Here is a 13,785-nt window from a genome sequence, read left to right as displayed (position 1 = left end):
TGTTTTTCCGTGGGAATTAATGTGAAGTGGCCTTGATGTGATCTGGAAGGAAAATGGAATGTTATATAGAGAAGCATCTGGGAGAAGAGTAGAAAATTGTTGGAACTATTCAGAGGGCAAAAGGGAGGAGTGGTATGACACGGAATGTGCATTGGCGATGGAAGGATGAAGACTCGCTAGAATTGAAACGTTTCAAAAGGAATGAGACAGGTTAATTATCCCCAGCCGAGTGAGTGAATTTTGGGTGCTAAAGGGTCAAATATTCCAGTTTTACCAAGCTTACCAAAAGAGTTTGAAATATCCCCTAAGTTTAAAAATAATTTATATTGTGTCTCGTAGTTGCAAATTTGTGGGAAGTTAACTAAAGATGTACTCTCAAAAAAATTCTTTTTTATTTGGACTAACTTTTGAACCATTTCCATTTAGCTCTCCCTGCACTGTTGAGTGCACAATAATCAGAATAAGAACTCTCAGCTATTATACATGAATTTCATCACAGCACATTGTTTATCACTGGTTTCCTCAATGGGGATAGTAATTTGGGCTGTATGGTGTGGAGGGGGCTTTTCCATGGGGCTCATTGCTCACCTTCCTGTCTCTCTCGATTGATTTCCTCGGCTGAATGAAGATTGGCGCGGGAACCTTGTTGAGGACACCCGAGGTTCACCCCGCTGCTCTACTGGCTCAGCATTAACATCTGGCGCCTCCCGCTTTACAGCTGACCTGCGCTTTAATGGGCCATTTCGGTGTGGAGACTCAAACACTTCCTGGGCTGGTGGTCCATATTCCTCATTCATTTGGAATTCGCCATACATCCGTTTCATTAATGCTTTGTTTTCATCTATGAAGAGTTCTATACGGTCTCTGGAAAGAAGAAATAATGCATACCTTTGAGCCATAACGATTTTTGTGTCAAAATTCATTGGAAATATTGATATAAACATATGGAAAAAGTCTAAACATGCTAGAAACATGAACACCATGTAGGTAAACATAGACACCAAAGGATGAACAATGCACTGTGTCAAAACTTGGGTATCAGGGGTTGATAAGAAATGGGAGGCAGGAAACTTGGGTGGTGAAAGGTTGAGAGAAAGAGAGTTCCTCAACCCTTAGTGAAAGTACTCTTTAAGAGGATTCATGGCTCTTGCTCTACAGGTCTTTTTCATCAATGAATTACTAGCTTAGAAGTAATTCTATCACCTTGAAATTTACTGGGTGCATAGAGTAAATGTACGAAGACAGTGTTGGAGACCCTGGTTGACATCTGCCTGTGCCTCAAATTTGAAAATTTTTGCCTTGTATTCTTTCAGATCCTGATGACAACGTTCTAGTCTTTATATAATAAATAGGATTATAGGGAAAATTTAAAAGATAACTACATTACCAAAGGAGGCAACAGATGACTGGTCAAGAGAGAGGAATGGGTCTGGGTTACTGGTGAGGATCAAGTCATCAATCAGTATCATCAAGTCCTTTTGAACCACAAGAAATGAGCATGGAACAAGGATGCCTTGTTGGCTCAAATGATTGAAGCGATTGGTGGAAATGCGGTTTGCTCTCAGGGCAAGGCAATAAGTGATTTTCCCTCAGCAGAATTTTCGCTCTTCACTCCGCATACATGTGAAATTTGTGTTTTGTGTGTGCAGCTCAGTGGCGGCTGGTGGTAATTTGTGCAGGGTGTGCATTAGAGCAGATACAGGATGATTAATTTGTATTATGTCAATTATAATCCATGAGCATCATGTTTCGTCGTAATAGAATACAGGCATCCCCCGAGTTACGTATGTCTCGACTTACGTAAATCCGTACTTACGTAAGCGATAACCGTATTTCAAATGATTACGTTAATTTTCGAATGCGAGCGCGAAGAAGTAGATATTCGCTCGTACAACCTATGGTAGAAAAAATATCGAATAGTTATAGAGTTTTTTACGTGCTAAAAATAACAAAGTGACCCATTTTTGTCATTCCTCGAAGGAAATTTCATTAATTTCTGTAGAAAAATCGCTTATAAATCCCAAGTCAGCAATCAACGTGAAAATTTGCAGTTCTAGCGATGGATGTGGTTGCGCTCATTTCTTTACGATACAACTTGTTATACAGCAATCTCTGAAGCGCCAACGCAAAGGTTCGACTTACGTAAATTTCGACTTACGCATAGTCTGCCGGAACGCATCTCTTACGTAACTCGGGGGATGCCTGTACATAGCATGCAAGACATACCACTGGTACAGTCTACCCTTAAAATTGAATGAACATAAATAATATAAGTATGCTAATGAAAACAATTATTCTAACCGCACGGTGACGGTACAAGTGACGGTAGGTGAAATTCATTCTCCTTTCCTTCTTTCGAGCGAACTCCTCTATCACCTTGCCATTGAAACCTTCGATGTCATCTTGGAACTTTTTACAATTGGCAATATCACCAAAGCAGTGAGCCTGTCCTCGTCCATCTGGCTACGTGAGAATGTTTTAAGACGTTAAAGGGTTGAAAAAATCCTCTCTGCTTCTCAAGTTGTCATCGGAATTGTCGCAAGAATTTTCACTGGATGTGTTTTGAATGCTATTGTCAATGATGAATCCTAGTAGGGCAACGACACTGGAGACTTTTCGGAAGTCCTCGTGCATGTAAATTATTTCTAGCTCAATTTTCAATACGGTGGTTTCCTATTATTTTTTTATTGCCTAAATCGAAAGATTATTACTCCTGGAGTACGTACTTCACGCTTTCAGATTTTTAAATGACGATATCTATTTTTCGCGATTAAATGAAAAGTGAAAATTTTCAAGCACACGAAAACGCGATGGCTAAGTAGGAATGATGGGAAAACTCCCGTGTGAAGTTGTTCTGGCTCCCGCTGCCGCAAGTGAGGTGACCTTGGGGCAAGGCTCTGAGCGCTGATACGACGCAGGATGCTAGCAGGTTGCTGAGTACCATACTAGCTGGTAGCGCTTGGCTTAAATCTATATTATATACAACCCGATGTGTGACATATACCTCACTGACCACTGATTCACGTATACAAATTCCCGACCACTTCCGGACGTGCTGGGAAGACGAAATTTTTACCGTGGGTGGAGAAAAAATATTGATCGGGGGGAAAAATCTGAAAACTCTGTTTTCGAGATATATCGATCCGAATTAACATTGGAGCCTAATGGGACTAAAACTTTTTCCATTTATTGCCTACTTGCAAATGCCACAGGAACATGAAATTTCTGTGACGAAAACTAGATTTTTGGCAGATTTTTTGGTGTAGAGATTATTGCAATATTTTCATTAAAAGTATTTTTTATAATTTTTTTAAATTTCCAATGCTTTTCTTACGGGCCTATCTTTGGATTTTTATAAAACCAAATTGCAATGGTTGTTGGAATAGGTGCTTTACGTATAAGATACTAGATTTTTTGGTTGATTTTTTGGTGTGGTTTGCTTTGCTATATTTTGATTTTAAGTATTTTTTTTAACTTTTTAAAATTTCCAATGCTTTCCTTATGGGCCTAACTTTGGAATTTTTTTGACCAACTTGCAATAATCGTAGGACAAATTTCTTGAAATGCAAGATACTAGATTTTTTTCTCAATTTTTTGGTCATCTTGAAATATCCATACGTCGATCGAATTTCGAGTAATTAACGATTATCGATTTTCCATTGAAATTGCGACTCCTACAACGTTTGGTAACTTACAACACATCCGCCGTGAAGTTTGCATTCCCTCAACACACAATTTTAAATTTTTCGGAATTTTTTTTTGCCACTTCCCTACGAGGTAGGGACACCAAATTAACGTGAGTGACGTCTTTCTCGCGCCCATACGTGCAGCTAACAGGAGAACGCAGAATATTTAATTTTAACGGGTGACACCGTCCAAAAACCATGCTAACACTACAGCTAAAGAGCCGAAATTTTTATCGAAGGTAAACGATGCCGCGTTATACGGGACAAGCACATAAAGTCCCCCGATAGCCCCCTGCGACCCCCCCAAAAAAATAAAAATTACCTAACAAGTCGTATATTTCGTGTACCATTCATCCGAGATGTATCGTTTTTATTGATTCGGAAAGGGAATTGTGTCGGCTATATTTACCCGTCATGTTCAATTATCCACGCCCATTTACACACCCGCAATAAAACTTCAAATTGTTAAATGTAGATTTCTTAACAAAATAGTAGTGATGTTTTGTTAGTTCGAGCCCATGGACACATAAACGCGATTTTTTAAAGCACTTCCCGATAAAGTACGGCTACGAAATTCACGTGAGTAATGCCTTATTACAGCGCTTATGCACCGCTATGTGGAGAACGCAGAATTTGTAATCTATATGTGAGTAATAGGGGAAAATTCATTGTTCCCCTAAAGCTAGAGAGCTGGAATTTTTATTGTAGGCAGGCAAACAAATTTTATGCGGGAAAACCCCTCGAAATTTCTCGTGGCTCCCTAGAAGACCAGCGAAAAGATTATTTTTTTCTGTAAATAGCATGTTTTTTTGTTGTTTTCGCATATTTCAGCAGTAATTCCGTTCTCCTATGACTCATCGCTAAGGAATTTATTTGGATGATTGTGACCGTAGTCAGTACACTCATCAAAACCCCTGGAAACCCCCCTGGCCGCCTTCAAAACATCGTCATAAGCTAAAATGCCACAATCACGGCTAGCATGCGTCTACATTCTGCCACATTATCCCCCAGCAGCCTTTGTAAACGATAGGGGATAGCTGGTAGTACGCATTGCTTGGTGAGGAGTGAAAACCCTGGCGGCGAAGCTGTCCCCGCTCCAGGAAAGACGGAGCCACTCCGAGGAGTCATAGGCGCGGAAAAACTCCGAGAACCCTCGGGCGGCGAATCCGCTCCAACACGTGGTCAGCCGAATGGGTGTCTTACGAGGGGGGAGGGCGCCGATAACCCTTGGAACGGCGAGGAACGGCGAAGCCGTTCCGAGGAGTCGACGGCTCGGGGGGACACCGGTAAACCTTGAGCGGCGAAGCCGCCCCATCACGAGGAAGGGCGATGCCGTTCCCAGGAGTCGACACCTCGGGGGACACGGGACATCACTTGCCCGACATTTTCTCGCCAAAACTCAGTTTTACTCAGATTTTGCCAAACGAAATACGTGAAAGTGAGTTTCCTCAAGCGTTGAAGATGTCGAGTATCCTCGAAGTTTTGTAAAGAAGACTTGCAGGATTGAAGAAGAGTGTTTTAGTGTAGTGTTGTTCGATAACCCCCGCCAAACAATTCTGTTATTATTTTTGGTGCAATAAGGGTATTTGATTTAGCTGTCGTTGTTTGTCCAGGCCAGGTATAGTGATGAAAACAAGCAGGTCTCATAAATTAGGAAAAAGGAAATTCAGAAGTCCTTTAAAACGAGGTTCAATGTGGAAATCCCGAAGCTACGGAACATCAACTGATGGCAACACGGCCAGACGTTTTTTGCAGATGCTAAGCTCTCTTTTGAAATCACTGGTAGGTGTTACCTTAAAATAATTCAGTTTTGTTTTCTGGAATGTCTCGTGTGAATTTAATGATTGTTATTTTAAATTAATTGTTAACTATCAGTGGCGAAACAATTTTTCTTACGAATTTTAGCTTTATTATGGAGATTATACGAAATATGATGTCACGATCTTTTTTAAAGGAATCGACAAGAACCTAATGAATTGGTTTGCGGTTATTCTGAAGGCTTTGGCGAGTGGCCTTGAGATAAATTACGTATTATATAAAGAATACTCTAATTCAACGGCAGATTTAAACGTTAAGCTGTATTCATGATATCACATGCCACCTGTCTTCTATAAGCTACTCATGCATGGATCAGCCATCGCCAAAGAAACTGCCTTTCCTATTGGCCACTTGTCGGAGGCGAGGAATAAGGACATAAGATTCAGGGAGCACCATACAAGGAAAATTTTCAGGATTGAAACAAACGAAGACCTGTTTAAAAGATTACTCTTAACTTCAGACCCAATGATATAAAGTATTTCTAAGGTTCAAAGAAGGAAATTACTTCAATTACCAGCCGAGGTTTAAAAAACAATTTATTAATCCTGGAAGAAATGAGTCAGCAGAGTGAGGACGACAGTGATGAGGGTTTGTTGAATAGTGATTATGAATGTATTTGATTTTTTTCGTAACAATGACTGAGAAAGATAAGGATGTTAAGGATAATGTTAACTTATTTCTTTTTACTTTTGAAAAAACCCAAATGAATGGAAAATCTCATTACATTTTTTCGCACCAAATCCGTCCGTTACATTGATGCCCCACCGCATAAAAACCTCAATAAATTTGGCTATTGACTTCAGTTATAGGAGTTATGAAATATATTGTTTATGACATTTCAATGCTTGTAATAATGCCTTCTTTGAAACTTGTGAAATAAGGAACCCCGTTTAAAATTGCTTCCAAATCCATTGGCACATTTCAAGGAACTATAAAATTGTCTATATAATTAGAATTAGATGTTATAATAAAAAATAACGCAGTACCATTATATTAATAATAGACTTATCTTCTATATTATTTCTACTGTAAAGATACCTTTTTCTCAACTTATACGCAACCAAACTCTACAAATGAGGTACCAAAATGCACAGAATTTATCAGAGAACATGCGACGGCATATCTTACTTCCTAAATATTGCTATTGTTTCCTAAAATTGGTTTTTAAATAATAAAAAAACAAAGAAAACCGGTAAATATTCCTGACGTTAATGGCGCACAAACTGATACATTTGTTCATTTGCAACAATATCTCGCATTCTTTAAATAACTTTTATCAAAATGCGGCTGATTCCACATTCAAGTCTCCTGTTGATACGTAAGTATGAGTCATCATGTGCGTTTAACAGAGGATAGTGTAATTACTTCCAATGTTGTGTTTCAAGAGGTCCTTTGACCTCAATTTGCACATGAACATTCCAATTAAATTTGTACATAAGACCCTGCCTTTTTTTCTACATTTTAAAATTAGCAACGCGCCTATTCCTCCGTGGACCTGCATTGAAAAGAGCGGGGGAAGGCCGCTGGGAGCGGGCGCAGCACGCTCGTAATATAAATTTCCAAATGAGATAAACCTATTGTTTGTATCAAATACGATCAAAAATATGAGAAAGTAGAAAATGTTTTAGTGATTCAAAATCAGTTGCTCAAAGACTGTCGAAAAATATACAATGCAGTTCATTTTATATGCATATATATATATTAAATAACTCATTCAGTTTTATAAGATGTATAATTTATATTTGATATCGCGTGGATAATCTCAGATTCCATTGTTAAAAAAAATAATCGTTTGAACTAAATAACGATAAAAGTATTGCAAATACATAAAAAAAAGTTATAAATCCAGAATTAGTGGATTAAAAACAATGGGAATAGACCTTTAGGTCAAATATACACATAATAATAACAGCGTAATTAATTTTGGCCAGTTGTTTTCGCTTTTGGACCACTGTGCGTAGTTTATTACATTGTTTTTCTCATTGAATAGTAATTTATTTCATCGGTTTCTCCTCGCGGAATACCTAAGTGATGCTTAGTGTTGTCCGTAATGTTTGAAGTTGCATACTAATGCATAAGCTGAGCATTTACATACTTTTGGTGACTGATTTGCGCCATTATCCAACGCCGATTTCATGGTTGATAATTTTCCCTGAAGATCTCTGACATTGGACGTAATTATTTGGGTCTAGAGTCTTTTTATTGACATTTTCCGTAGCAGCACGTATTGATTTCGTGATTTTGATGCATTTCTATACCTTGCTGCGAGTTCCTTCGTCCTGGTCAGTTATAAAGTTGGCTCTCTGTCCTGAGATCGGTGGCGGATATATAAAAGGGGGATCACGCCCCCCCTTGCGAGGTCGCCCGCATTGCCTAACATCGCAGAGCCCCAATTGGGTAGTTTCCTTCATCAAAGAAAACGAAAGGCATTGATTGAGATTCGTTACCCACCATTAGTGTATTCATAATATGCAAATTATTTGGTTTTAGAAATACCAGTTAAGACGAATGTTAATGGTCAATTTTAACCTCATTTCAAAAAGGCCTGATTGGCGCCCATGCGATGCCACTCCACTTGGCGTCACAGGGACATAGATGCTATACGAGTAGATAGGAGTTTTACATTGTCTGAGATTACCAATGCATGCATGAGGCGTATAGCTCAGGGAAACATCTCTTAATAATCACTTATTAAAATTGCCTATGGTCGGAAAGTTTCCTTCGTTTGATAGGGTATTAATAATCCTCAATTAAGCCAAGCGCTACCTGCTAGCAGGGTACTCTACGGTACCGCCATGAACTAAAACTATCTTAAATTTTGCATGTAACTTGATTATTTTTCATTACGATAAAAGTAAAGGTAGCTCAAAATTTCTTTTGCGCCTCCCTTGATTTTTTCTGCATCCGTAACTGCCTGAGAAGGGATATGCGTTGCGCCACTAAACTACTGCCAATTGAATGTTGTTATCCGTTCAGACAGTTGCGTAGATCTTTTCCAAATTTCTGACTTTAGGTAAGGTAAGTGATTTCCTCGGGGCAGGATAACTAAAGAGTTGTTCATCATTACTTCTTTTTTCCATGAAACGCATTTTGGGATAATGGTCTCTCTCATTCTGTCATGGGCTCTCCCAAAATGTCTTTGTTCTGCAGATTTTACTTTGACTGGCTCGAAGACCAGTTTTGCTTTGTCTCATGTGTCTCTAATCTCGCTAGTGGACCTAAATAGGGATATTTCTTTAAAAGGTACATGCAGTGTTTGAAAATCACACGACCCACCTGTTACGTGACCTCTTTGGTTCCCAGAACGTTTTAGAGGAGCTCTGTCCACACCACGTTTTAGAGGAGCTCTGATACTAATCACCACAGGCGTGTCTACTAGGCTGGGCCGAAGATGACTTTTTCCGGGATGAAATTTGCACTACGCGGGAAAGTTGTCTGCTTACATCAGGGTCTCAAATCCGAATCTTCAAAGTCAGATAGTATTTGGCACTGATGCCCGAGCCCTTAAGTTCAAAATTTTGCGAAAATTCAGGCTGTTTTTTGAGACAAACGCCTATGGAAGAGAAATGACTGAAACTAAGCCCATTTATGCACTAGTTAATGATGGGAATTACTTTTAACGTTACACTTACGAAGTTTTAAGTTTATCTAAAGAATTTTATGGTTTTGTGATGCGTGAAAATGATTAACAAATTTCGATTGCATGGAGCCCGAATTCTACCCCGAATGTATGTCTGCGTGTGACAGCACTTCACTTTTTGCCTTTTGGAAGCAGGATTTTCGGTAAATTTGTCACTTTTTCAAATGTTTTTTGAAATTTTGAATCATCTCAGTTATTCTTCAGGAGGCAACGATTCCCACAAAGAAGCCTGAAAAATTGCTAATTTTGAAATAAATGTAAATTTTTGTGTGGAAATGCATATTTGATGATTATTCCGAGTAAACAATCGTCATTAAGATTGTGTATAAGTAAAGGTTGAGTAACTTTCGCAAATCTTAGAATTTCTTCTTAAAGTAAAGGGTGAAGTTTCCCAAAAGCAGTCCGAAGAAATGGTTAATCCGCCTGAGGAACTCTTCACCAGTCCTCAGCTCCATCATCCTTAAATCCTTGTGCACCATGAATAGGCTATCTCACTTTCATATTCATTCATACCTTATTTTACTCTCAATATTTAATTTTTGGTTGCGATTACAGCCATTTCGTAGGTTATTTTCACTTCACTTTTTCCCATGGATTTTGAAGCAACCGTAATAATTCGTACATTCGTATCGTTAATGCTTGGGATGAAATTCAAGTATAGCGTCTTCCTCAATATTATTTTTTTAACATATACTTTGCTACTTGGATAACAATTTATTTATGTGTAAGCGAATTGCTTTAGCAAAGGAGGCGTTCATGAACAGGAAGGAGCTTCTGAGAGGACCGTTATGTAAGAGTTTAAAGAAAAGGCTAGTGAAGAGTTAGATCTGGAGTTTGGCTATTTACGGTGCGGAAACGTGGACACTATGGAAGGACGAGAGAAGATTGGAGGCATTCGAGATGTGGGTATGGAGAAGAATGGAAAAGGTGAAATGGACAGAGAGGAGGAGAAACGACGAAGTGCTGGACATTATGGGCGAGGAGAGGCAGCTACTAGATGAGGTCAATGAAAAATCCAGGAAATGGAAATTTAAAAAAAACATAACTCCCAGATTTCATCTTTAGTACTCCATAGAAACCTACCTTACTCGGTAGAATATCATTATTATCCATTTGCCCTCTAAAATGCGTTTACGAAGTTATTCATTTAAAAATTCCAAGTTGGGTAATTCGAAATACCTATGCTCCTCTTATTAACCATACGCTTCTTCGCTTCGTATCCTTCTCTTCTTAGTCATTTTTTATGTCTGTGAAGTTGATATGAGATGATTTCAAATTTTTTCCCCCAATTTTTTAAACAAATTGTCTGAAGTATTTTGCTGCAGTTACGCTTTGCTTTAAAATGTCTAGATTAAAAGAAAGTCATGATAAAAATGAACATTTTTAGAATCCATTTTAGTGAAATTTTTTATTCTGCCATAGTTTTAACAAATTTGTATTAAACAATTAAAATATCCTATTTTTTTACGTATTTTTAACGTAGTGTAGAAGAAAACATTTTTTTCACTTTACTTCACAAAGTGTTTTACACCATATTATAAAACAAATTGTCAACTTTAATTTTCAAAACAAAAATCCTGCCCAGATTCGCCCCCCTTCGATTTTTTGTGGTAAATGAAAACAATGTCGGAAGGTTCTCGCGCCCGCAATACACGGGGGGGGGGGGGGTAGCGTGATATGCGCAGCAGCCCGCTTAAGAGACTGAATTTTTCCTAAATATTGAGTGAATTGAAATCAATTACTTATTATTTGCGGGGACTTTATGGTACTGTATGTACCCTCTTCTGACGATTTTACCCCCGGGTCTTTGCGCGGAAGCCGCGTTCGGACGGCAATAATCCTATCGGTTCCCGCCCCCCCCCCAAGCCCTCGGAGCAGTGGTGTAGCGAGGGAGGGGGTCCAGGGGGTTCGGACCTCCCCCAAAATATAAAAAAACCGTTACCATGCTTCATAAAAGAAAACAAAATACAGAAAAAAACATGAATTTACAAAAGATTGCTTTGACAAATGAAGATTTTCGATTATTAAAAGCTATAAAATTAGTTTAAAACCCTCTACTTATTGTTAGTTCTCAGTTTTTCCAAAATTTTCCTCCAGGGGGGGGGGGTCCAAAATCCTTTTTTTGGGGGGGGGGGTCCAAAATGGTTTTGGACCCCCCCCCCAAACGAAATTCCTGGCTACGCCGCTGTCTCGGAGGCTACCCCTTCATGCACCCAGGTTTGTTCTTTTACTTTGAACATGTGAAAATGTTGCCATTCTACAAATTGGGCTTTCCCAAAGTATGTCATCTAAGCGATTAGCTCACTCATTTCAAGCCGAGCGCTCAACATCAGTCTCCCTTCAGTATTCCTTATCGAAGTTTGTGCCGAAGGACATTCACACTGTAGTTGCCAAGTTGTGGATACAACGAAAGTGACTCGCTGAGATTTACACAAGGAGGTTGTAAATACACTGGACAGGCGCTGTATTCGAGTTTTAAGCGTGGTCAGAATTCGGCCATCTTGGTTTTCGGACTTACAATTAGTCTCAAACAGTGTAGTTATATAATCAAGTATTCTATTCCTATTATCACCTCTGATTTATAAAATGAAAATGCAACGATTACTTCTTGATGGTCGCCGGAGTTTTCCGTTCGTTCGTCATTCTAATGTGTATTTAAACTGTCCATATAGTCATATCGTGGTGATAATATATCGTCGTGAACATACTTTATACTATTATTGCGACCGGTCCGCTATTGTAAGATTTCCATTGGTTATAATCTTATTAATTACCAGTAGAAGTGCAGGGAAATGGATATTTTACACTTGTAAAACGTTATTTTCGGCTAAGCTAGTTGCACAGCGGAACCGCGGTGATTGGCCATAATTTCTCCTTGGGAAAAGATATACGAGGTATATTTTCACGAAGGATTCCCATAATGATAGAAAAAAAGGTTTACTGTGTTCATTTGCGATAGTTTATTTTAACGTAACAACAATCACGTCCGAATATTTCACCAAGTAGTAAGCATTGACTCTTATGGGATTATTAATGTTTTGGTCGAAGTAGGCGTGGCTTTCCTACCCAAGCACCCCCATTCCTGCCACACTGCGCTAAACGCCCGGAACAAGTGGTGCCCCCTCGAGGATATTTACAACCTCCTTGGATTTACATTGTATGCTCTCGGGAAATAGAAGGGAGTCCATGAAGCAGATGAAATCATTCGCATTAGAGTTTTAAACAAAAACTTCTATTGGAGGGAGGCGAGAAATTAAAAAAAAAAAATCCTTGCGGCCTTCATTCGAAAAGTGTTTTTTCATCAATATTTTTGAAATTGGGATTAAAGCTCCAGAGTGGATACTGAAGTTTAATAAAATTTGGTTAAAACATTCAATAATACTTTCTGCCTCCCTAAGTTAAAATATCTCCCAAATATCGTCGAGTTGGTAAATAATTATTAATCGACAATCCTAATACAGTCTAAGTAATTCCTATTTTCAGGAATTCGGGACAACCTAATTACCCGCTTCTCAGTAATTTTGGGAGCTATATCCACACTACTTCAAGTCCATGGTAGAGTTTTCTCAGATTAATGTCTATAAACAGCTAAAAGCTCCGTAAACCGTTATTACATGCCACCAACTTTTCTCAAAGTAATAATACTTGGAGCGGGAATTGTGAAACATAACATCCTTCCTACGACTGCTGTGTTTTTCTTTTAGCATTTGGCTTCCCTGTGTAAGTTTATATGTTTCTAAAATTTATTTTGTATTCCTCTTGGTTGACTAAAATGTTATGTTATCGTGGCATGTTAACATTTCAGATTATTTTTAATTGAAGGAAGAATAGGTGTGGGACGATTTCGTCCCATTGGGCTCCTACGGAATAGTAATGTAATAAATCGCGAACGAAACCTCCTGTCTAATACTTCATAAATATACTTCATTATGTCGTCGAGGTTATGTAATTGAGAGTAAAGTGTAGTTATGTGGCTAAGTTCTAACATTTATACATGGAATTATTAGATGTTTTTTACCCTGCTGGCATTTCAAAAATGTGTCCCGTAACATTTTATCGGAAAAGGAGGAGGGATGTTGTTCAAAGTGTGATTGTGCCAGCAGAGGATACCAATGGCACTCATGCTGTTGAAAACTCGAGTAATGAAGATTTGGAATCAGAGTCACTCCAAGAGTGCTTCAGAAAGTTTTTCAAAAGTGTGCAAAATTCAATGTACACATGTGTTCGAATTAGAATTCCAGCTGCTTCATTAAATTTAATGAAAAATAACTCGGTTTACTGTTATTTATACCAAAAATCTACAGCTATTCTTCAAATATTTCTCCATTCATTTTTATGTTTTGCTGAAAGGATGACAGCACATAGTGCATCCATTTTATGAGAAGTGTTTGATTATATGTAACTCTCTCCAACTTTATTCCAATAAACAACCTAATTTCATCAGACACGTTTTTATGGATACATTGTTGTTTGCTGCCTGGAAAAAATAAATTTTTCTCCTAGCATATATTCTTTTATGCTGCCAGCTGATGTTTGATCGTAATTGAGTTATAAATGATTTCCATATTGCGCATTGAGATACATTATGAAAGGTAATACTTGAGCAGGGGTGTTCCAACATTTTGCTGGTAAGACTGCCTA

At 38.5% G+C, this 13,785-nt stretch overlaps 1 protein-coding gene across 1 annotated transcript in view; it reads right to left on the bottom strand.

The window, feature by feature from the left end:
* Window positions 1-13,785, bottom strand: part of LOC124170886 (protein spaetzle 3) — a 192,533-nt gene that overhangs the window by 8,457 nt on the left and 170,291 nt on the right. The window contains exon 3 of the mRNA XM_046549915.1: window positions 589-864. Coding sequence (XP_046405871.1) covers window positions 589-864 — 276 coding nt within the window. The remainder of the gene's footprint in view (window positions 1-588; window positions 865-13,785) is intronic.

Source organism: Ischnura elegans, chromosome X (genome assembly GCF_921293095.1).
Source record: "Ischnura elegans chromosome X, ioIscEleg1.1, whole genome shotgun sequence".
Lineage (NCBI taxonomy): Eukaryota > Metazoa > Arthropoda > Insecta > Odonata > Coenagrionidae > Ischnura > Ischnura elegans.
This window is presented reverse-complemented; position numbering and strand designations above follow the sequence as displayed.